General features: G+C 58.1%; 1 protein-coding gene across 2 annotated transcripts; it reads left to right on the top strand.

The window, feature by feature from the left end:
• The first annotated feature begins 1,264 nt into the window (after positions 1-1,264).
• SLC6A17 (solute carrier family 6 member 17) lies at positions 1,265-21,111 on the top strand. Of its 2 annotated transcripts, none has more exons than XM_086765721.1 (12): positions 1,265-1,503; positions 8,745-9,153; positions 12,172-12,329; positions 12,582-12,708; positions 13,227-13,408; positions 13,830-13,940; positions 14,865-15,106; positions 15,783-15,975; positions 16,351-16,543; positions 16,731-16,890; positions 17,423-17,585; positions 18,025-21,111. In XM_086765721.1, the coding sequence occupies exons 2-12, from the start codon at positions 8,868-8,870 to the stop codon at positions 18,391-18,393; spliced, it is 2,184 nt and encodes a 727-aa protein (XP_086621847.1). In that variant the 5' UTR covers positions 1,265-1,503; positions 8,745-8,867; the 3' UTR covers positions 18,394-21,111. The 2 variants fall into 2 exon arrangements, with proteins under 2 accessions (XP_086621847.1, XP_086621848.1); XM_086765722.1 differs by lacking the exon at positions 1,265-1,503 and adding an exon at positions 2,010-2,131.
• The last annotated feature ends 679 nt before the right edge of the window (positions 21,112-21,790 follow it).

The following is a 21,790-nucleotide window of genomic DNA, read 5'->3' as shown; positions in this document are numbered from 1 at the left end:
CAGGCCCAGGAGCTGGATACTGGTACCACACTGGTTGGGGAGATGCGTCCAGGCTACGCTGCTGGGGTCTGGATAGGCTGAATTTGGGGGTTTTCTTAATCATTTCCATCAGGTGCTGAACCAGCCATGAACTCCTTTGAAAACTCCTTTTCCCCACCAGCAAACCAGCCTCCCAGCCCTCTGGCTTTCCTAATTAACCCAATTAGGTGTTTTCTGCGGGCGGGACTCAGTGAACAGAAGGGGGGAGCTGAGCTCTATAAGTGAGCCTGGGCCACGCCGCGGCTACTGCATCAAGGCAGCCTATGTGGCTGTGGTCAATTAAGCCTAAAAAAGCTGGATTTGGGGTTTATTTGCCCTGAAGAGCTGTTTGTACTCATGTATTTCTGCCTTCCTCCTGATAAAATACCTGGTGCCACCGTATCCCACTGTGTCCAGTTGGGACGGGGAGCAGGACCCTTTTACCTGCAGAGTTTTGCCATCGGCGTTAAAGCTGGGTTCATAAACGCGAACACCTCAGTTTCCAAAGCTGGCTTACAGCCCAAGCTCGGCTTGCGCCGCTCCTGGGCTCGGCTTTGGAACTGGTGAGAGGGAACCGGTGTGGCTGGCGGTGGGGTGTCCCCTGTGTTGGGTCCGGGGTCCCCGAGTGTCACCGGGCTGTGGGCCAGCCCCGAGCATCGCTGCTGTTAAAGGGGAGCGTCCAGGTCTGCACCCAGGGTTATGGCGGGGGAGGGGGGGGCAGAATTTGGGTCCCCGCTGCACCTCCTGCCTCCCTTTGGTTCTAGGGGGTCTGGACAAAGCAACTCCTCCAATACATCAAATTATCCTTGGAGGAAAGGGGTGACCAAATCTCCCTGTCCCCCAGGGCAGAGTCACAGCACCTTTCTTTTTTTTTTTTTTTTTTTTTTTTTTAGGTAGGAGGGGGGATGTGTGTGCATTTTAAAGGGGGTTTTGCTCTTCCCCACAGCACCAGGGTGGGTGAAGCTGAACCCACCCCTTCGGCCAGGACTCACCGCTGCTGTTCTGTTGTTTTTTTTTTTTATTTTTTTTTTCCTTTAAAATGCAAGAACCCCCTCGGAGAGGTTGGGGGGGTGGCCCGACACCCCAGCTTTGACGCGCAGCCCTGGTGACTCAAGCCTGCGTCAGGGGCTGCGTGTCCCTTCTTAGGTTTTTTGTTTTTTTTAATTAAATTGTTGATTTTTTTTTTCCCCCTGAGTCGAGCGGAGTTACCTCCCCCACACCACGGCGAAAGGGAGCGGGGCCGGGCCGAGCCCAACGCGCATCCGCGGACGCGAGTGGGTGTGGGGGGAGGAAAAGCAGCCGCCGCCGCGCTCGCAGCTACCGGTACCCGCGCAGCTTCCCCGGTGCGGCGGCACCGGTACCCGCCGACCGGCCTCGCCCCATCCCGCGGCGGGGCGGGGAAACCGGGTGAATTTTTCCCGGAATCGGGTCCGTTTTCCCCAGGAACCGGTCGGTTTCGCCCTCCCCGGGACCCGCAGCGCCGAGGTAAGGCTGCTCCCCCTGCTCCCCAAACCGGGGTCCCGTTCCCGGGGGGAGTGTCTACGCCTTCACCGGGTGCTACCGGCTTTGTTTGCCCCCTCCCCACCCTTTTTCTTTTTTTTGGGTGTGAGGGGGGAAGATGCTCAGGGCTATGATGGGGGGGGGGGCACCTAAACCTGGAGGCATCAGGCGTGGCCCTAAGGGTGGTGGCATGGAGGGCTGGGGGGGACACACAAAGGCAGCAAATGTCTTCAGCCACCCCGGAGAGGCTGGGGGTGGCCACCGCGGGGGTGGCACTCGCCACCCGGCTGGGGTTGGTGGCGGGGCTCGTCCCCTCCGAGTTGTTGCCTGAGGATGGGTGGAAATGCAGCTTCCAGCTTGACCTTGGCAATCACATTGGGAGAGGGGAAAGCGCTCCTCTGCGTGAGCACCTCCCTCCTGGCCCCCGGAGTGCTGGGGGATTATTTTCCCTTTTTAAATTTTTCTGCTTCTCCTTGAATGGGGATGGCTGGTTTTGAGGCAGGGAAAAAAAAAATGGGGCTTGCGCTCCCGTTTTCACACCATTGTCAGGATCGGGCGCGCGAAGTCCTTATTCCCCTCTGCGCGTTTCTCGCGGCGCTGAACGCGCCCAAAGGTGCGTGTTTCGTGCCGGCGTCGGGGCTGGGCATGGGTTTGCATCGGTCCCTGGGCATGAGGCTTCGGCCAGCTGGGAAATGCGGTCTCAGTAATGGACCCAGAAGGTGAAATCCTTCTGCTCCCCGCCTTGTGTCTGAGGCACCTGAGGTTTGAGTCCAGCTGATGCAACTATTTCTGGTCTTGGGAGGAAAAAAAACCCGAAATGCCACAGCAGCTGAGCTATTCTCGGCAGGGCGTTGAGTTCCTTGCAAATCTCTCTCTGGAGGTGTCGGGATTGGGTCAGGGAACCTGGATGGTGGTTTGATTGCTACTTGGCTTCTTGGAAGGGAAATAAAATGTGGGTCTGAGCTGTCCTCCGGGATAAATTGGAGATGGCTCCGCTAAAATCGATAGAATAAAAGAGTTTGGATAAAATCTGGAGGGAGTCCACTGCTGCTTCAGGCTTGCCCGGAGCAGGGAATCTGGAGTTACAGCTGGAGTCACGAGGATCAAATTCCCCCTAGATCAGATGCTGACCCACACGTGTCCAGACGAAACCGCTGCCGTGGGAGGAGAAGCTCCAGTTTTACCCCATCCCAGGTCGCGTTTGGACTGGTTTGTTTACAAACGTAGCAGCGGCTGCGTGAATTGAATAGGGAAAAGCGGAGCTTGCAGGGGGATTTGGACGCTGCCTGTTTGCTGCCTGGTGGGATAAACCTGGCCTGGTTATGGGGTTCGGTCAGTAACCGTCAGCTGGAGCGGTGAGTTAAGAGGGATCACCGGGATCTAACTGGGAAAAGCTCATCCGGTGAATCAGAGCCCCGAAGGAATCGTGTGACGGCTGGCTTTGATACGGTGTCACGCTGTCGCAGCTGATGTCTGTTTTCATGGTGCTAAATGAGAGATGAAAGGAGCCCAAATTCCATGAATCAACGGGCTCGGAGACTTCGTGACCAACCCAAGTGCCAAGGCCTTCCCTCCGCCGCCGTTGTGTCTGTCTCGTGACCCATCAGCAAAACTGCCCTTTCCGTGAGTTTCTTGGCACCTCTGGAAGAAAAGAGTCGCTGTGGTGTCGTGGGGTGTAAAAAAAAAAAAAAAAAACCCAACAAACCAAGCTGGGGCCTGTGGGAAACGCACCCACCTCTGGGGTAGAGCGGGTGGGGGTGGCTGTGGGACAGCCCCACCTCTGCTTGCCTTTATAGGAGCTGGGGGTTATTTATAACATCTGGGCGCTGTCAGTAGGTGTAAGACAGAAGCGTGGGCAGCTCTGATTCATCAGCGACTGTGAACCGCTCCGGCGTCGCCAGGCTAAAGCGGGCCCGAGCGTTCGCATGGGAAGGACGTGATGTGGAGCATCTCCAGCGCCGGGTGCGTGCCACTGGCCTGCTCCCCGCGCTCGGGCTTGGATTCTGGCGAAGCTTCTCATGGGTGCCCCAGGACACCCATCTGCTCGCGCCTCTCCGCGCGTGGGCGTAAGGGAGGGCGCGCAGCGGGATGCGGCTCGGCTGGTGGGACTGAGTCACCGCGTGCCATCTCCGCAGGGCGGCGAGAGCCTGGCGCTAATTAACAGAGGTTGTTTAAAGGAGGGGATGGAGGGAGCAGCCCTAATGAGCCCAGATGGAGCCAGAGAGGACCAGCATGCCCCAGCACTGAAGAGGTTTAAGATGGAGGCACCTTGGCTTGTTGGAAGGGAGGTTTGCATGGCAGGGGTTGCAGCAAGGTGCTTGGAGCAGGGCTGGGGGGGGTCAGAGCTGCGATGCTTCCGTGTGGGGCAAAAATCTCTTCTCGGGGCTTTGAAGAGGAGTTCTGGGCTTCTGGGAGGGTCCTGCCTGTGGTTCCTTGAGGGCTGTAAGGGTGGGATGCCTCCCGAAGGTGGGATGTCTCCCGAGGGACCCACTCTGTGCAGGCAACCCCTGTCACAGCGCTGAGGCCCTCCTGACCGCAGGGAGCAGCGGGTGGGGGGGCCTGGAGCCGGTTTTCTCATGTTTTGTCTCAAAGCCGCGATGCGTGTCCAGGGCTCCTTCCCTTTGCGGTGCAGAGGGACGACAGGAGGGATACTCCTTCCTTCTGTCTGCCTCTGGCTTCCTGAGTGACCTTGGATCCGTCCCTTCCTCTCCCTGCTTCAGTCTCCCCACCTGCACCGAACAGCCTGGCTCTGGGTGCAAGGTTTCCCTGGCTCCGTGCGTGTGGAGGAGGATGGGGAACTGAAAATTGATGCTCTGATCTCCCAGCCCCAACCAGTGGCCTTCCAGCTCCCGAAACCCCTCTGGCCCCTTCGCTTTTCCCTCCCTTCCCTGCTCTGTGACCTTGATGGAGTGAGCCGGGCTTTCCCGGGCCTGGTGAGCTCGGATGCCTCGCCGGGAGCATCTTTCCCCTCTCCTTTAGGAGCTGCGAGAGATTTGCTTGGAAGCTGGGCGTAGCGGGGTCGCAGCTGAAGGAGGAGGGACCGGCAGAGCATCCCCGTAGTTTAGATGTTAATTTTAAGTTCAGGCTGTGTTTTTCCTGGCTCAGTTTCCCCTTTCTGGACCCAAACAGGGTATAAGCATAGAATTTGGATGCAGGAGAGGAGAAGTGTCCTTCAGACGCAGAGCACGTTTTCTGCTGGCCGCTCTCCTCGCAGGCTGCTGTGAATCCCCATCTCCTCCCCTCCTGCCTCCGCACTGCCAGGCCGAAAGATCTGCTGACACATTTCCAACTGGCTTTATTGCTCCCCGGCCGCCTTCCCGAGAAAGCAAAGATGGGCCGAGGCAGGATGCGTGGCTCCGAGCATCCCTCCTCCGCTGAACCGCTCCTGGTGCTGCTGGCAGGGCTGGGCTGGGGGACGCCGTGCCCCCAGCTCCCGGAGGTCTTCACTCGTCCCAAGTGGAAGCTTTTCCCAGTGGGTGTTTCTGTCTCCAGCTGGGATCGATGGGAGCCTCCAGGCAGGGATTAAACCCCTTGGCAGTAGCAAAGCAGGAGCTTCCCCAGCAGGGACCGTGAAAGTGGGAATATTCAAGGAGATGCCTAGGGACACGGAGCGGTGGGAGACGCAGGAGGTAAGTTCTCAGGGACAGTCCGGTGGTGCTTTCCCTGGCGTCTTCCCTCCCTAACGTCCTGCAGGTGTGGGTGGCTGCTCGCACGCCATCCCTAGGGACAACGGCACGGACCCCAGCGCAGACTGGTCCTTTCCCTGGTCCTGCCGTCGGAAAAGCCGTGCTCGCTCTCCGAGCGCCCGTGTGGGAGGCACCAGCACGGGTTTTACCTGGAAAAGGTGGCTGGTGCGAAGGCATCCTGGTCTGGGGGGCAAGCAAGGTTATTGGGAGCCATGGGCTCTGGAAGGCCCTAATCTGTCTTCTAAAGAGAGAGGAAAAAAGCACATTTAAGAAAATTAAGGTCATGAGGGCTAAGTAAACAAGCCAAATCTCCATCTGTCAGTGACAGGGTTTTCTGTCTCTCTCCAGCCCGGAAAGCTCGTCGTTGTCAGCTGATCTGCCTCGTCTTTCTTGCAGGGTGGTTATTAGTTTTGGCAGATTAATTTTTGATTAAATTGGGCATGTGTCCCACAGGGAGGAAGACTTGTACCTCTGCTCCTTCACCCTCATCTTGTCCTCTGGTGTTGTCTCATTGCGGTGCCTGGACAGCCCTTGCCCCAGCCCCAGGAGAGCAGCTGAGCACCCCTTTGATCCCCAAATCAGCCTGGATTCAGCCTGGAGAAGAGGAGACTCCAGGGAAACCTGAGAGCGGCCTCCCAGTGCCTAAAGGGGGCTGCAGGAAAGGTGGGGAAAGACTGTTCAGCAGGGCCTGCTGTGACAGAACGAGGGGTGATGGTTTAAAATAGAGGGAGGCAGATTCAGATTGGATGTTAGGAAACAATTTTTTATGCTGAGGTGGTGGAGCACTGGCCCAGGTTGCCCAGAGAGGTGGTGGATGCCCCATCCCTGGAAACATTCCAGGCCAGGTTGGACGGGGCTGTGAGCAACCTGATCTGGTTGGAGATGTCCCTGCTCCTGGCAGGGGGGTTGGACTGGGTGGCCTGGAAAGGTCCCTTCCCACCCAAACTGTTCTATGATTCTAAATCCTGTGGGAATGTTGCTGTCTCGAGTGTCCTCAAAGGCACTGAGACCCTTTGGGGCTTTGGAGGTGCTCGAAGAAACCTGCTTTTCAAGAACTGCTGTGTCCTGCTGCCTCCCTACTAAGGATAGCACTGGAGGGGGACGACACCTAAACTGGGGAGGGGAGAGGCAGAGATCCAGAGAGAGATGCTGCAGGGTTTGTCTTGGCCCCATCACGCTGGCCTGGCTCAACACCATCTTCTCTGGAGCCGGGCATCTCCCAGGCTTTGCTCCAAGGGGTTGAGCTGTCCCAGGAGAGTGGTTTGGATGCCCTCCCCGTGGGGCACTGAGCTCTGGGGGCTCAGCGGGCAGATCCCAGCTCTTCTGGGCTCTGTCCCTACCCCAAAGAGAGACTTTAGCCCCCGAGGTTGAGTCCTACTGAAGCTCTGAGTCACCCTTGCTCAGAAGGAGCTTAAGCGGCTGCTGAGCAGACAGAGAGCAGCAAATCGCTCACGGGTGGTTCAAGCAGGTCTGCACTGATCCGTGCAGAGCCTGATCCAAAATCGATGATTTTCTGGCCGCTGGATGAGGCCCTTCCCTGCCCTCTGTGCCCGTCCCCATCCCGGCTGAGGATGCTCCAGCCCCGGGCGGCCACGTGCCGGTAATTGCCACGATCGAGCCATGAGTGGTTTACGTGAATGAGCCCTCGTTAGGAAATTAAATATTGCTGGGCCAGGCTTGAAAGAATAATTCAAACGGCTTCTCTGGAGAAGCGGGTCCAGGAGAGATGTGGAGCCGACACGGTTGCCTGGCAACGGATGCAGCCGACAGCCGAAAATAGCTTTTCTAATAGGAATGGGGCCTGGCAAAGGGAGAACTTTCTTCAGAGGTGAAAAAACACCAAGGTGAGGGCGAAGGAGGGTGAGGTTTTCTGCCGCTGATGCCTTGCTTCCCTCCCGTGCTGGGTCGGGACCGCGGTGCGCTGGGTGGGGGTGGGCTTTGCTGCCTGGGCTGAGCCTGCTGCTGTGAAACGATTTGGGATTGTGAGCTGAACTGGGTCAAAAAGCTGGATATTTGTCCAAAGGCAAGAAGAGCTGAGGATGGATGGCTCTGGAAAATCATGGGAGACTTTTTTTCCTTTGGCTCGCTGGAGGGGACAGCGGGAGGTCCATCCTGGTAGAGGCTGGCCACCCGCACCGAGGGGTGGCTGCCCAAGGCCTGCAGTGATGGGTCACTTGCGCAATGTCACCTGGGTGATGCCACCTGGGTCCTGTACGAGACTGAAGGAGAAAGCCCCCAGGGTGAGGGTGAGAGGATGCTGCGGGCAGGCGGGGGTGGGAGAGGTCCCCCGGCATGGCACCGTCGCTCTTCCAGGGGCTGGTGACCAGCGTGGTGTCTCCTGGGGAGCAGGGGTGGAGAGGAGAGAAAAGAAGCAAGTGTGGCCCTTTGGGAGAGTCATTTTTCCAAGATGTGAGGTTTCTGTGTCTTCTCCAAAGTTGGTGAAGCTCCACGGTCCCAGCTGGGGCAGGAGGTGCCAGTCTGACCCCAGTTCTCCCCGTATGGAGAGGAGGGACATGGTGCTTTCCTGAGCTGGGGAGCCCCAGCAGAGAGGATTTCCCTGATGCGCCGCAGCTTTTCAAGGCGAGGGCGAGTGTTGCGAGGCTGAGCCAGGTCACGGGCACCCCCTGAAACAATGCAGGGTCGCTCCCGCAGCCGGAGGAGTCCCCGGTGCAAACGCGCGGCCGCCTACTTGCAAACACAACCAGCCGCGCGTCTCCACTCATCACCACGCCGGTGGCGAACCCACGCTCCCACCCATGCTTCCTCCGTGTGTCCAAAAATTACCCTGCCTGCGCCCAGCCTGGCCCCGCACCCCTGGGATCTGGTGATGCTGGTTTTGGGGATGAGGTGGTGGGGGCAAACTGGCGTGATGGCGTGGATGCTGTGGGATGGGTTCGGCACTCTGCAGCCAAGGCTAGCCCACCGGTGAGGGCTGGGAAGGTGGAGGGGCTGGGACAATTGATGGCTTGGCCTTGGCTGCCGCTGTTCTGCAGCCGTTATCTGTTGAAAAGCTGCCCGGGATGATTTAGCTGCACGCCCCCAGGCTTTTAAGTCACTTCTGATAACGTCCAGGGATGGAGAGATGGCCTGGGCGTTTGTCACTGTCCCCTCAGCGCTTCCGAGCTGCCGTGGGGCCAAGCCCGGGCTCTGCCGGGGCAGGGAGGGCAGAGCCCTGGCCAGCGCTGGATGTGGTTTGGTCCCCACCGGTGCTGCTGGCCTGGGAGCGAGGTGGTTAGAGGGTAAAAGAGATGTCAGAGCGATGTGGCCAGCTCCGTCGCTGGTCACCGTCCCCTGCAGCTTGGGGCAATTCACTCTTGTGGGTCGTGGGAGGCTCCTCTCCAGGAATGCTGAGCCGGGGGGTTGCTCCTGGTGCGTCCTTCATGGAGAAGGGGGCCCTTGGCATCCCCCAGCCCAGAGGGAGGTCCCCAGGGAGTGGGGCGATGGAGACCCTTCTTGTGGTGGCGCCGCTCCCACCGGCACCAGGACACCCTTGGGGTAAGGTAAAACCAGCTCATCCTCGCTGTCCCCATTCCTGCCCAGGTCCTGCGGATGAAGAGGAGGTGAGGCCCGAGCTGTAGCTCTCACAGGTGCCATTCCCTGCGGGACGCTCGTCTTCTCCCCTCACCCCATCCTGCCCGACTGGGCCACGCAGAAGCTGTCCCGATGCCGAAGAACAGCAAGGTGACGCAGCGGGAGCACAGCAGTGAGCACGTCACCGAGTCGGTGGCCGACTTGCTGGCCCACGAAGAGCCGGTGGACTACAAACGCAGCGTCCTCAATGTGACGGGGGAGACCTGGGACAAGCAGAAGGATGGAGAGGAGGAGCTGGACGTGGAGAACCGGCCGGCGTGGAACAGCAAGCTGCAGTACATCCTGGCGCAGATCGGCTACTCCGTGGGGCTGGGCAACGTCTGGCGCTTCCCCTACCTCTGCCAGAAGAACGGAGGAGGTGAGAGATGGGGCAGGGATGGGCTCGGCCCTTGGAGAAGGGGCTACGACCTGATCCTGCATCGCTGCATGTCAGGATGTGGATCCCAGGGCAGGACGGGGTTATTTGGGCTCTGAGAGTGGAAAGGGGCAGCCAGGAGCTGCTTGCTGCTGCGTGTACATCAGTGTAGAGATGCAGGAGCCTCCAGGGTGGCCACTTCCCAAAGGATGTCCACCTGCCTGCTACAAAGTCAAGGCAAACCGCAGGCCAGGAGCCAGGGTTTCCTGCTGCAGCCCCCAGTTTCTGCTGGAGCAATTTGGAAACTCGTGGGGGAAAAAAAAATGAGAGTCCCTCCACTTCCCTAGATCCCGAAGCCGCATTGTGTAGGCTCCAGCCCCTTCCCAAACCCTCCTTCCAGCCAGCCCGTCCTCCTGTCCCACCCCGTGCCCCCTCCTTGGGCTTCCAGGAGCAGCCCGGAGTGCTAGGTCTCTTCCAGCTGTGCTGAGACCTGACACCTTCATGACACTGATGAGCATCATTAATCCAAACACAGCCCTCGAGGCCCCTCCCCTGCAGCGACGGTAAGCAGCCCCTGCCGAGCGGCGTTGAACGAAGCCGGGATCCCCTCTTCCCCCTTGCCACGTCCCCGGCGCTGCGCCACTCGGCGTGCCCCCCGTGCAGGCCTGCAGCGCTCTCAATAATTAAAACGTCTCTGGTGTCATCTTTGCGATGAGTCATTCTCCCAAACGAAGACCTGTGCAGTCAGCACTTCCCACCGGGGCTGCTCACACCCCCGTCGCCTTCCCTTCCCGGCTGGGATGGAGCGCGCTGCGGCCGGCGCCTGCATCCCAGCATCTCCCCGGCGTCCCAGTTTGGGTCCAGGCTGGGTTTTGGTGCAGCGTGGTGTATTTGGTGTGTCGCAAGGGCAACGGGACATCTGGGCGTGGTCTTGGGTCGTGTTGCGGTGCTCGAACGCCGGTGTTGGGCGCGTTGTACGTGTGGCTCGAAGGAGGTTGGAGGCAGAGCCTGGGGTGAATTCAGGGCTGGGACAGATCGAAATGGCCCTGCTGGCTTCGTGCTCAGCTCTGCGCGTCTGGCCTCTGGCTCCCAAGTGGGTTTTCCCAGTTAAATGAAGTTGGGAACCAGCTCGGACCCAGAGGTTGGAGATCCCGCTTCTCCGTAAGTGCTTAACCCTGCTGTGCCTCAGTTTCCCCACTGGCACAGCAGTCAATAACGAGCTGTCATTAGTGCAATGAATGAACGGTTCTCAGCTTACGCTGAGGTCTCTGCTGTCCTGTGTGTTTGCAAGGCTCCACCCTCAGCTGGGTAGCAGGAAGAGCATTCCCGGGCTGGCGTTCCTGGCGCATTCCTTGGCGAATCCAGGGTGGGTTTAGGAGCCGCTGGTTTTAGGAGCAGCTTGCCGTTGTGTGACACCTTCCCGCTGCAGGTCTCAGAAAAGGCTTTACAGGCTGCCCCAACCACTGCCCCTATTTTACAGATGGGGAAACTGAGGCACGGAGGTGGGAACTGGCTGGAGCAGCAGATTGCTGAGCTTTCCTGCACTTTTCCTTCTGGCCAGGTGGCACCATCTCACCTGTCCCGTGGGGCAGACACTGATTTTCTGCCTTTTCTTCCCACCACCTTTAACCTCTTGGCCCCCGGCTGAGATTCCCGTGGGCTGTGAGGCTGGTGCCGGACAGACAGATGCGGGAGCTGGGGAGTGATGGAGGGATCGCTTCTGGCTGTGCCAAGCAGCCCCGGGATGTGGTGGCGGCTGCTGCTTTCTCTCCTGCTTCCCTGGTGGGGATCCGCAGAGGAGAGCGGCTGCGTGCTGGGTAGCGAGATGCGCTGGAGCCAAATTCCCAGGACTCGGTGTGCCGGGAGCCAGGACGGGCTTCCACACCAGTGCTGCCGAGCACGGCAGTGCACGGGCGTGAGCTGGTGCCCACCTTTCCAGAGACCACAGAAGAAAATCTCCAATATTGGACAGATTTGCGTCTCAGTCTGTCCGCCTGTGTCATCTCCATCCGTCCGCGGGTCGGGATGCGGATGCCCGGGACGGCGTGGCAGAGACGGGATGCTTGCGGTCCTTCCCGAATTACACCGGGCTCCAGCTTGGCCCTGCTCTCTGCCTCTCCCCTGTCCTCCTAATCACCCTGGGCTGCTGCGTCTTGATTTACGTGCCCACCTGAACGGCTTTGTGGCACCGCTGCTCGGAGCCACGTCACCTGCCGCACATCCTGCCTGGGGCCAGGGGCTGGTGGCTGTCACCGGGGTAAATCCAGCTGCGAATTTGCCCAAAGCAACCGGGCTCCGGCGCGCGCCTTTGGATCGCCTGCCGCCCCGCGGGAGCGGGCTGCGTGCTCCTGAGCCCCTTCGTCAGCCGCTGGCAGGAGGTTGGAGTGCTGCACAGCCCGGCGCTGCAGTGTGAGTCATCGCGCTGTGCGGTCACTGGTTGTGCTTCAGGAATTGCTAATTTCTCTCCGGCCTCCTCAATTAGGCAGAGATTAACCGTGTTTCTAATTCGAGCGGTTTCAGTCCAGAGGACCTCGCTCCACGTGGCGTGGTGACTGCTGGGGATGTGGGTGGCCGTGAGCGGTGCGTGTTGGCACAGGGGTCTCAGCTGTGCTCGGACACGCGTGTGCAGGCGTGACCTGGGTGACCGGGAGGGCTCGTGTCTGAGACGGCCGGGAACGTGCGTGTCGGGGTGTGTGTGTGTGGCCCCGGGGGTTGGCTGATAGAGGTGTCCCCTTGCGTGCGGGGCGACGTGTCCGTACGGATGCAGCATGTCCATAGGCGCGTTGGGCTCTATCCCACGTGTACCCGTGCTGGCAGGGGCTGTCGCACCCTTCCCCTCCACGCACGTGTGTTTGCTCCTCTCCACGGCTCTCCTCTCTGCTGCCCAGGCGCGGATCTGTGTTCCCAGTTCCATTGCAAACGAACCCATGGACCCGTCCCTGTCCCATCCCTGTCCATCTGTCCTTGGCTGCATCAGGGCAGGCAAGGTGGGGCCATGATGAGCTTTCTTTCTCCCGCCAGGTGCCTACCTGGTCCCATACCTGGTCCTGCTCGTCATCATCGGGCTGCCCCTCTTCTTCCTGGAGCTGGCGGTGGGGCAGCGGATCCGCCGGGGCAGCATCGGCGTCTGGAATTACATCTGTCCTCGCCTGGGGGGCATCGGCTACGCCAGCTGCCTCGTGAGTGCACCCGTGGGCCCCTTCGGACCCCCCTGACCCCAGGGTGGCCTTGAAGCAAACCTCGAGGGGCCCTGTGGTTTGGGGGTCAGGGGGAGTTTTTCCAGCTCTATTCATGGGTTTATGGTTCGGGGACATGGGCCCACCCCCTGATCCCCAAATCCCTGCCCCCCCGGGTCCCTGCGCAGCGGGAGGTGTGCTGGGGACGGTGTCGCTCCCTGCAATTCAATACCGTGTCCTCCTCCCGCCTCCCAGGTCTGTTTCTTTGTCGGTCTCTATTACAACGTCATCATCGGCTGGAGCATCTTCTACTTCTTCAAGTCCTTCCAGTACCCTCTTCCCTGGAGCGAGTGCCCTGTCGTGACAAACGGCTCGGTGGCTGGTAAGGGACGGCAGGAGCAGTTCCCAGGGAAGGGGGGACTGTGGGACACTGGGGGCCCCCAACACCTAGAGCTGTCACAGGTTGGGCACGCTGCAGGTTGAGGTGTCTCCTGGGGCACTGGGTCCCAGATGTTTCCCTTGGGTTGGCCGAGTCTCTCCCATGCTCTCCCCACGGGGTCTGTCCCCGCTGATGGGGTTTGATGCCAGTTTGGGGATCCAGAGTGTTTAATAGCATCCAAACGTCTCCTTAGGACGCTCTTGGAGGTTTTATAGGAAGTGCAAATGTCTCTCCCTGTATTTAACATCTTATTTCCACCTGACAATGGTTTTATATCTGATCTCTTATTTTTCCTGCTAAAAATGAGCCCCATTAATTCCTGCCCCTTAGTTTCCAGCAGGGTCTGCCTTCCCTGGCCAGCTGCAGCAGATCTTTGATGTTAATTGATGTTCATCTTCTAGGAGACGGTGGGTGACTCTTCCCCCGTCCCCTCACGCTCTCCTGCCTCTGGTCTCTTGCAGTTGTGGAGCCTGAATGCGAGAGGAGCTCGGCCACCACCTACTTCTGGTACCGGGAGACCCTGGACATCTCCAACTCCATCTCGGAGAGCGGGGGACTCAACTGGAAGATGACGCTGTGTCTGCTGGTGGCCTGGAGCCTTGTTGGCTTGGCCATGATCAAAGGCATCCAGTCTTCCGGGAAGGTGGGTAGTGGTGGCCACTGGAGCCTGGCTGGGGTCTGTCCTCAAGACAGAAACCTCCCGCCTGGAGCACGCTCTCCTGCCCTGATCTGGGGTGGCTGAAGAATGCTGTGTCCCCTGGGATGCTCGCACCCCCTCCAGAGTCGGGGCCGTCTCTGGGGGATACAGAATAAGATGAAAAGAGGATGTGGGGAAGAGGCACCTTTGCATTCAGCAGCCCTGACATTTTCTCTCTTAAGTGTGTGTGAGCACTTTGCAGATCCACCTGAACTTCAGCACTTGTGGCATCCTGCGCTGCCCGAGGAGCAGACCTTGTTTTGGGGAGGGGAACCCTGTAGAGCCATCCTTGGGTTGGATGGGGAGGTGGCAGAGCTCGGCAGGCAGTAAATGAGAACGTGCCCATGTCGCATCCCTCTCGCCCCAGGTGATGTACTTCAGCTCCCTCTTCCCCTACGTGGTGCTGGTTTGCTTCCTGGTGCGGGGACTTCTGCTGCGCGGGGCGGTGGATGGGATCATGCACATGTTCACTCCCAAGGTGAGAGCCTCCATGCCCAGCAGACTCCAAGCAGGTTCTCCTCCTGCTGGTCACACTCTGTTTTCCCTGCTCCCCATCCCAAAAAGCAGAGTATCGATCCCAAACTACCTCGCAGACCCTGATATGTCACCAGGATGTGCCAGCAGCACCCTAAATATGGCCAGGACAGCCAAAGGCCTCACAAACCCACTGCCCTGGAGCTGCTTTGAGCCTTAACATCACTCCCATCACCTTTAGGTGCCCAGACACCAGGGTGGGGGCTTGGGGGTGCCCAAGAAATATTTAAAGACTCCATGGGAAGAGGCTGGCAGCAAAACCCCTGCTGGTGGTATGCATCCATTAATTAAGCAGCTAATTAATTAATTAAGCAGAGATGTAGATGAATCAGCTCATCCGGCGAGGCTGTTAGAAAATATTAATTATGATCTCTTGATGAATGATGCTCTGGCTCGCAGGATGGGGGGATGTGGCTGGAGGGACGGGAGGTTAAACGAACCCGCCAGCTGAGACGTTTGATGTCAAGTGCTCCAGGAGGCAGGAGATGGCTGGGGGAGGATGGAGACCCATCACTGGGTGGCACCCATCACTTGGGTAGGGCAGCTGGACAGTCCACTGGGAAGCTGCAGGGCTTTGCACTGGGAGAGCAGGCACCCAACGTGGACTCTGGGGCAGATGGAGCGCCAGAGCCACCGTCAGGTCAAACCTTCATCTGCTCTTCTCCGTGCTTCAGTTGCCCCCTCTTTGGGAAAGAGGAAAAGGATCTATGAGTGCTGGGCAATGATCGTGGTAGGTCAAAGCATGCCCATGGCTGCTCCAAAACCAGCCCAGGCTGTAGGCACAGCAGCCTCTTAATTTAGCTCTGGCTCCACAGGGATGGGTTGTGGGGTCACCAAACCACCTAACTTTTTGTGTCTTCCTTCCAAGCTGGACAAGATGCTGGACCCCCAGGTGTGGCGGGAGGCAGCTACGCAAGTTTTCTTCGCCTTGGGCTTGGGCTTTGGGGGGGTCATTGCCTTCTCCAGCTACAACAAGCAGGACAACAACTGCCACTTTGATGCCACGCTCGTCTCCTTCATCAACTTCTTCACGTCCGTCCTGGCCACCCTGGTTGTGTTTGCTGTGCTGGGCTTCAAGGCCAACATCATGAATGAGAAATGTGTGGTGGAGTAAGAGGGTTTGCTTTTTCTCTGTTTGGAGCGGGCAGATCTTTGCTGGTAGTGGTGGGTCTAGACGCAATAGAGTAAGAGCTCTGGAGCCGGGTGATACTGTGTTTTGCTGGACCCAAGTTCATGATGGTCAAGACCTGGATCTCTAGAGATGTAGCTGAGGGAGTTGAGTATTCAGCTCCTCCAACCTAAAATCCAGCCCTAACTTGCAGATTGAGGGTAAATCCAACATGCCTGGTCACATCACCCAGGTTTCCCCCAGTTTCCGCTCATCGTAGGGTCCACTTGTCTGCAAGGGTGAGGGAGCTGCTGTGCCATACCCCAGAAGCAGCTGGAGGAAGGTGAATTTGTGCACCTAGTGTTGTCTTTAGATGGTGGGCTGCATCCATAAAAGTCCTGGCCGTGCAGTGTGCAGTCCCAGAGCAGGTGATAAGCCTGAGAAGGAGGCACAGAGAGCCCTTTCCCTGTTGAGCCCCCATCTGCATCCTCTGTGATGTGGCTGAATGCAATGTTTACTTACACCTTGGGGAACTGCCAAGAGGTCCCCTGAGACCTGGGAAATGTGACCTGGGGTGGTTCATCCTGCCTGGGACAAAGGTCTGGTGTGATCAGGCCCCGTTCTCCACCCTGGAAGGAAGGGGACATCACTGGGTGACCAGGCTCTGCTCTCCCTTAGGAACGCTGAGAAGATCTTGGGCTACCTGAACACCAACGTGCTGAGCCATGACCTCATCCCGCCCCACGTGAATTTCTCCCACCTCACTGCCAAAGACTACAATGAGATGTACAAGGTGATCATGACGGTGAAAGAGGGGCACTTCAAAGAACTGGGCTTGGACCCCTGCCTGTTGGAGGACGAACTCAACAAGGTACCTGGTGGCACTCCTGGGTAGGACCAGGAGGTCACCTACCCCATTGCCTCTCCCTGGTAGGAGCTGCTCTACTTGTGTCACTCCTGGCATGTAGATCTGGAAAAACTATTTTTAGAGGCCTTCCAGGGATGGGGATTCCCCGTTCCTGTGGTCTTCCCAAGCACACAGTGGTCCTTCTTGGGGTGGGGGAAAGGTCTGCCCATAGTAAATCTAGCAGGGTCGTCACTGCTTCCAGGTTGGGGTACTAGCCTGGATTGTTCTTTCCTCAAAGAGTCGTTCAGTGCGACAGAAGAGACCTGAGGCACGCAGGGGCTTGTACGCTGTCTCTGGTGTGTTTTTCCTCATCTTTTGGTCCTCTATCCCCCTGAACAGTCGGTGCAAGGAACTGGCCTGGCCTTCATTGCCTTCACAGAAGCCATGACCCACTTTCCAGCCTCACCATTTTGGTCCGTCATGTTCTTCCTGATGCTGATAAACCTGGGGTTGGGGAGCATGATCGGGACCATGTCAGGCATCACTACGCCCATCATTGACACCTTCAAGGTGCGGAAGGAAGTGTTCACAGGTGAGGTCTTTTCTCCTGCATCCTCCTGGGGAAGGGGTGGAAGGGTCCCCATTGCCCTGGGGAGACACTCCAGGAGAGTGTGGACGTGGTGGATAGGTACTGGGTCCTGCTAACTCAGAGACTGCGTGATGGAGGCCTTGGTTCCCCTTGGGGTGCTCTGCTGACCGTGTCTGTTTGCTCCCCGCAGTTGGTAGCTGCATCTTCGCTTTCGTGGTGGGACTGATCTTTGTGCAGCGCTCTGGGAATTACTTTGTCACCATGTTTGACGATTATTCAGCCACGCTGCCGCTCACTGTCGTGGTCATCCTGGAGAACATTGCTGTGGCCTGGATTTATGGCACCAAGAAGTAAGGCATTCGTACAACAAAACTGTGCTGTAACTCCTGGCTAAAACCCCTCCTTCCAGCTCTTTTCCATCTGACTTTTCCCCAGGAGGCCAGCTCTGATGGAGCAAACGCCCCAGGGGCAGCTGCCTTACAGAGGCAGGAACTTGGTTCACCTTGATCCTCTGCTCTGCCCGAGCTGTACCCAGCCCCAGGAGCAGGTCCTTCTCCTGGGTGTCTGGTTGGTTGTGGTGCTCTGTCTCTTGGGATTATGCTTTCGTCTGAGGTTTCCAGGCCCTTCTGGCAGGGCACCTTGTTCCCTGCTGTGCCTGTTGTTGTTCATAAATTGGCCAGAGCAAAGCAGGCTGAAACGATCTTTTCCTTAGGAGGTTCCCAACCAGTCTTACAGGCTTGAGGGATGCTGAGATGCTTGCCTGGATCAGCTGGGTTAATCTTCAGGCTCTACCTTGAGCATAATTTACAGCAGGGCCTCCTGAGAGGGAGTTTCTTGCTTGGAGGTGGGGAACGGCATGGTTCCATCTCTTCTTCTCGGCAGGTTCATGCAGGAGCTGACGGAAATGCTGGGTTTCCGGCCCTATCAGTTCTACTACTACACCTGGAAGTATGTCTCTCCTATCTGCATGGCCGTGCTGATGACCGCCAGCATCATCCAGCTGGGAGTCAGCCCCCCGGGCTACAGCGCGTGGATCAGAGAGGAGGTGAGCGCAGCTCTTTTCCCAGCAGCCGCCTCCACCCCGTGTCCGGGCTGAGCAGGGGGCAGCTGACAGCTGCAGACCACTTTGCTTTTCACCGCTCTGCTCTTTTTCCCTCCCCTCTCCTGCTGGGGGACGTTCTGCCTGTGGCCACTCATCCCCTGCAAGCAGTCAGGTTTGTCCACACTGCCCAAACGTCTCCAGCCGGCTCTGAGGGCTGAAGTTTGAGCACGGATTTTGGTTGCTTCCACAGCTACGCGCTGTGTGCAGGACCATGTCCTTTTCCTTGATTTGAACCCCCCGTTCTGATCGCTTCCTGTGGTGCCCCTGAGGGTGAAGGCTGGCAGGAGGCAGCAGGAGTTGCCCAGCGCTTAGGAGACGTCGTACCTGGTGTGCATCGCCTTTGCTGTACCTGCCCCTTGACACTAATATCTGTCTGTTCCAGGCTGCTGAGAAGTTCCTTTTCTACCCGACCTGGGCCATGGCTATCCTCATCTCTCTGATCATCCTGGCATCCCTCCCTCTACCTCTGGTCTTCATCCTCCGGCAGTTCCACCTGGTCTCGGACGGCTCCAACACCCTCTCTGTCACCTACAAGAAGGGCCGGATGATGAAGGACATCTCCAATTTGGAAGACAATGACGAGACCCGCTTCATCCTGAGCAAAGTGCCCAGCGAGACCCCGTCCCCTATGCCCACGCACCGGTCCTACCTGGGTCCTGGGAGCAACTCCCCCATGGAAATGAGCAGTGCCCCCAACGGACGCTACGGGAGCGGGTACCTCCTGGCCAGCACCCCTGAATCCGAACTGTGATGGCTGCCTGCCGACCACCCCCGCCGGGAGAGGAGGTCACTGGGGAGTGGGTCCTGGCCGTCCGGGCAACAGGAAAATTAATTAATAAGGAAGATGAAGAAGAAACCCCTCTTAAAATCATAACCAAAAGCAGCCATTTCTAAGATGACGTCGAGAAGAAAGGATTGCGGGAGGGGCAGGACTCCTCCGACAACCCTGGGCTGAGAGGCTGAGAGGCAGGACACCCCAGGCTCGTCTTCGGGGCAGGGAGGAGGAACGAGAGACGCTGCAATGTCTTTCTGAGAGTTGTTCTCACGCAGCTCCAATCCGAAGCAAAGAATCTCTCTTTTTTTTTTTTTTTTTTTTTTTTTTTTTTTTCCTAAGCAGCTGATGGTTGGAAAAAGAACCTGGCCTCACGTGGAAAGCCAACCCCGCTTCCCCTGTCACCCAGCGCTCTCTCCTGGTCTGTTGTCCTTGAGCCGGGAGGAGTCATGGCCTTACTCCAACGAGCACAATTAACCATCAATGTTCAAAGCACAAAAAGGTGCTGCTGTTGTCACCACCGTTGTTGTTGTTGTATCTCCTGTAGTTTTTTAGCTGTGGACACACCCAAGTAGCCCCAAAATTTTGACCAGGGTTGGCGGGGAGCAGCGCGGGGCTGGCTGAGGCATTGCGGTGTGTGAGACTGCGGGTGGCGGATCCTCGGTACCCATTTTGTGACCATCAGCGTGGGGACAGCGTCTGTGGGTTGTTCTGAGACACAGAGACGTCACGTCCGTGGGACGACGTGGTCAGGCAGTTACCGTGCTGGGTGGCAGCAGGACCTCTGACGTGAGGGTGATTTGGACGCGTGGGCGTGCGTGGGGTCTGGTTAGGGTTACCGTGATGGGGGTCAGGAGTGCTCCCCTGGGATTGCTCCTAACCTGTGGGATGCTCTGCTGAACTAAAATACCTTGTGTGGCGATCGTCTCCTCTTGCCTCTCTCTTTAGATGTCCCAGAGGGACAAGCAGAGAAGCTGTGGGACGTCCAGTCCTACCACAGACCTGGTTTAGGTCTCAGGAAACCCCCCCCCGACTCCACCTCCCTTGCCCCCCCCAGCTGGGGTGAGCTGAGCAGGGATGATCTCTGGACGTGCGTCCTCCCTTCTCATCGCTTTGAGCCAGGGGCTCTGCACGGCCTCCCGTCGCACTCCCGCAGGAGCTCACCGGCTTTTGGGTGGGGTTAACCAGCTCTTGGGGACCGCGGGCGTCTGCTGAGTCAGCAGTTCTTGGGAGTCAGCGCCCGGTCCCAGTGTCCCCGCTTGCCCTTCATCCAGGCTGGTGAGCCCAGGGGCATCTGCTGAGCCATCCCCATTATCCGGGGACTGGATTGATGTGACCTTGCATTGTTTCTCCCCAGACTGTCTCGGAGAGGTTGGGCTCTCCCAGCTCCGAGTCTCTCCCACTGGGACTGAGGGTCGTTTCCCTGAACGTGTAGCCGAGCCTTTCTATCATGGGTACCAGTATTACGTGGCATCTTCCTCCTTTCCCCATGGGGACAGGGGAGCAGCTGCCTGCTTGCACCCTCTCTCCCTCTTAGCACCTTGCTATGGCCCCCAAAAGCTGAGAGAGCTCCTTGTCCTTGGTTCTGCTGGGCTTAGATCCTGCATGGTGGTATTTCAAGCCACGCTGAAGGCCAAGTCTGTAGGTGCTTCCCCACAAGCCCTCCTCTCCTCCTTCTCAATGGGTTTTCTTCCACCTCGATTCTCCTTTCGGCTGGGAGGTGAAGGCAGAAAGTACCCAGTCCACTCCCCACATCCTTGACTTCTCTTCGCGTCCCCGGGGCTGGGAGGACCCCATGGTAACATTTCTCTGGTGGCTCGTGATCCTTTATTTATAGTCCTGCTCTGTGGGCTTGGCTGGTGACCTGGAGACTCTTCCTGGACAATGAGCTCAGGCCCTTCGTTAACCATTTTTCCAGGGGGGAAACGAAACGGAGGCGTGGGCTGAACCAAAGCAGCTCAGTCTTTGATCTCTCCGAGAAGCACCAGTGGTCAGGAGCAGCCATGCTCTTGCCTCTCCTCTGGCAGTCCCCCCTTCACCATCCCCTCTGCTTTCTTTCTCCTTCCCCTGCCCATGCACAGGGACACGGAAATATCCCCACCGCATCGTCTCTGACTGGGAGAAGCACAAAACCCATCGCATTTCCCCATTGTTAGGCACGATGTTCCCTCCCATCTCTTGTTTCTCCCTCTGTCCCCAGTTTCCTCCACCCAACCAGCAAAACAGAGGATGAGCCAAGCCGTTGCCCAGCGTCACCTTCCCACTGCCCCTGCGCCGGGGGCCAGGTTCCCACTGTAGCTCCCATGGAGTTCACGGAGCGGGACGCCTCCCGCAGCCGACGCACTGAGTCCCCTCCGCTCCCGCGGTGTGATGCTCCTCCAGCCCCGGCGGAGGGATCCGGGCCTCCGTCTGTCCCATCGCGCTTCCCAAACCAGCCGGGGAGGCGTTGGCTTTCCTCCCCTCTTCTTGCAGCGTCAGTGAGAGGCAGAGTCGGTGAGAAGGTAACACAAAAAGGTATATTATAAATATAAAACCTATACAGAGAGGAGACGGGATAATAACCTAGAGATTCTCTGTTTCTGTTGTATATTTATTCTGTAAATGTCACTGTAAATGCTGTTCAATGACAAAACGTGCTCCGGAGTGGCCCGTGCCCTATTTTCATTCTCAGTGCTGTACAGATCAATTCTCACGGTACGTCGGGACGTGTTTTTACCTTTTTATTTCTTGTGTGTGGCGGGTGGCCGTCCCCCAGCCCCGGGGGGTCCAGTGGCCCTGGGGACCCAGCAGAGAGGAAGAGGAGGAGGAGGAGGAGGAGGAGGGGACCCCACCTGTATTTTTATCTGTGGAAATGCTGTACTTCTTTGTGGCGTTTGCTCGGTGTTAGACGCAGGGTGTTGGGGTGGGGTGGGGGATGTTAAATTTGAAGCGATCCATGTCGTCGCCGTGTGAGCGTGCGCGTGTTCGTCCGTAGATGCCGTGCGTGGGGTGGGGGGGGCACGCGTGTACCTGTGCGCGGGTGTGTGGTGTTGGGGATTCACTTCTCGCTGTACTCGGTCACTTTTGGAGCCTGTGGCGGGAGTTTCTCCTGCTGTCTCTCCGTGCGCCTTCGCGGGGTCCCGGGCTGCGGATCGGGCAACCCCCCCGTGGCTTTTAGCCCTAAAATAACTTTTTTCCCCCTCTTTTTCTCCACGGAGGCACAGGGATTAGCTGCTAGCTGCGAGCACAGGCACTTTTCAGTTTTTCTCCGGGCAGTGGGCGAAGAAGAGGCGAACTGCTGCCGAAATTCCTCCCCCCCCCGCATCACCTCCTGTTCGGTTCCCGGCCTGGATCCTGCTGCTGGGGGGGATGAGGAGGTGCTGAGTAGATCATGAGG

Source organism: Chlamydotis macqueenii, chromosome 23 (genome assembly GCF_036417535.1).
Source record: "Chlamydotis macqueenii isolate bChlMac1 chromosome 23, bChlMac1.mat, whole genome shotgun sequence".
In the NCBI taxonomy this organism is placed as follows: Eukaryota; Metazoa; Chordata; class Aves; order Otidiformes; family Otididae; genus Chlamydotis; species Chlamydotis macqueenii.
The sequence above is the reverse complement of the archived record's forward strand: the minus strand, read 5'-3'. Positions and strand labels throughout refer to the sequence as shown.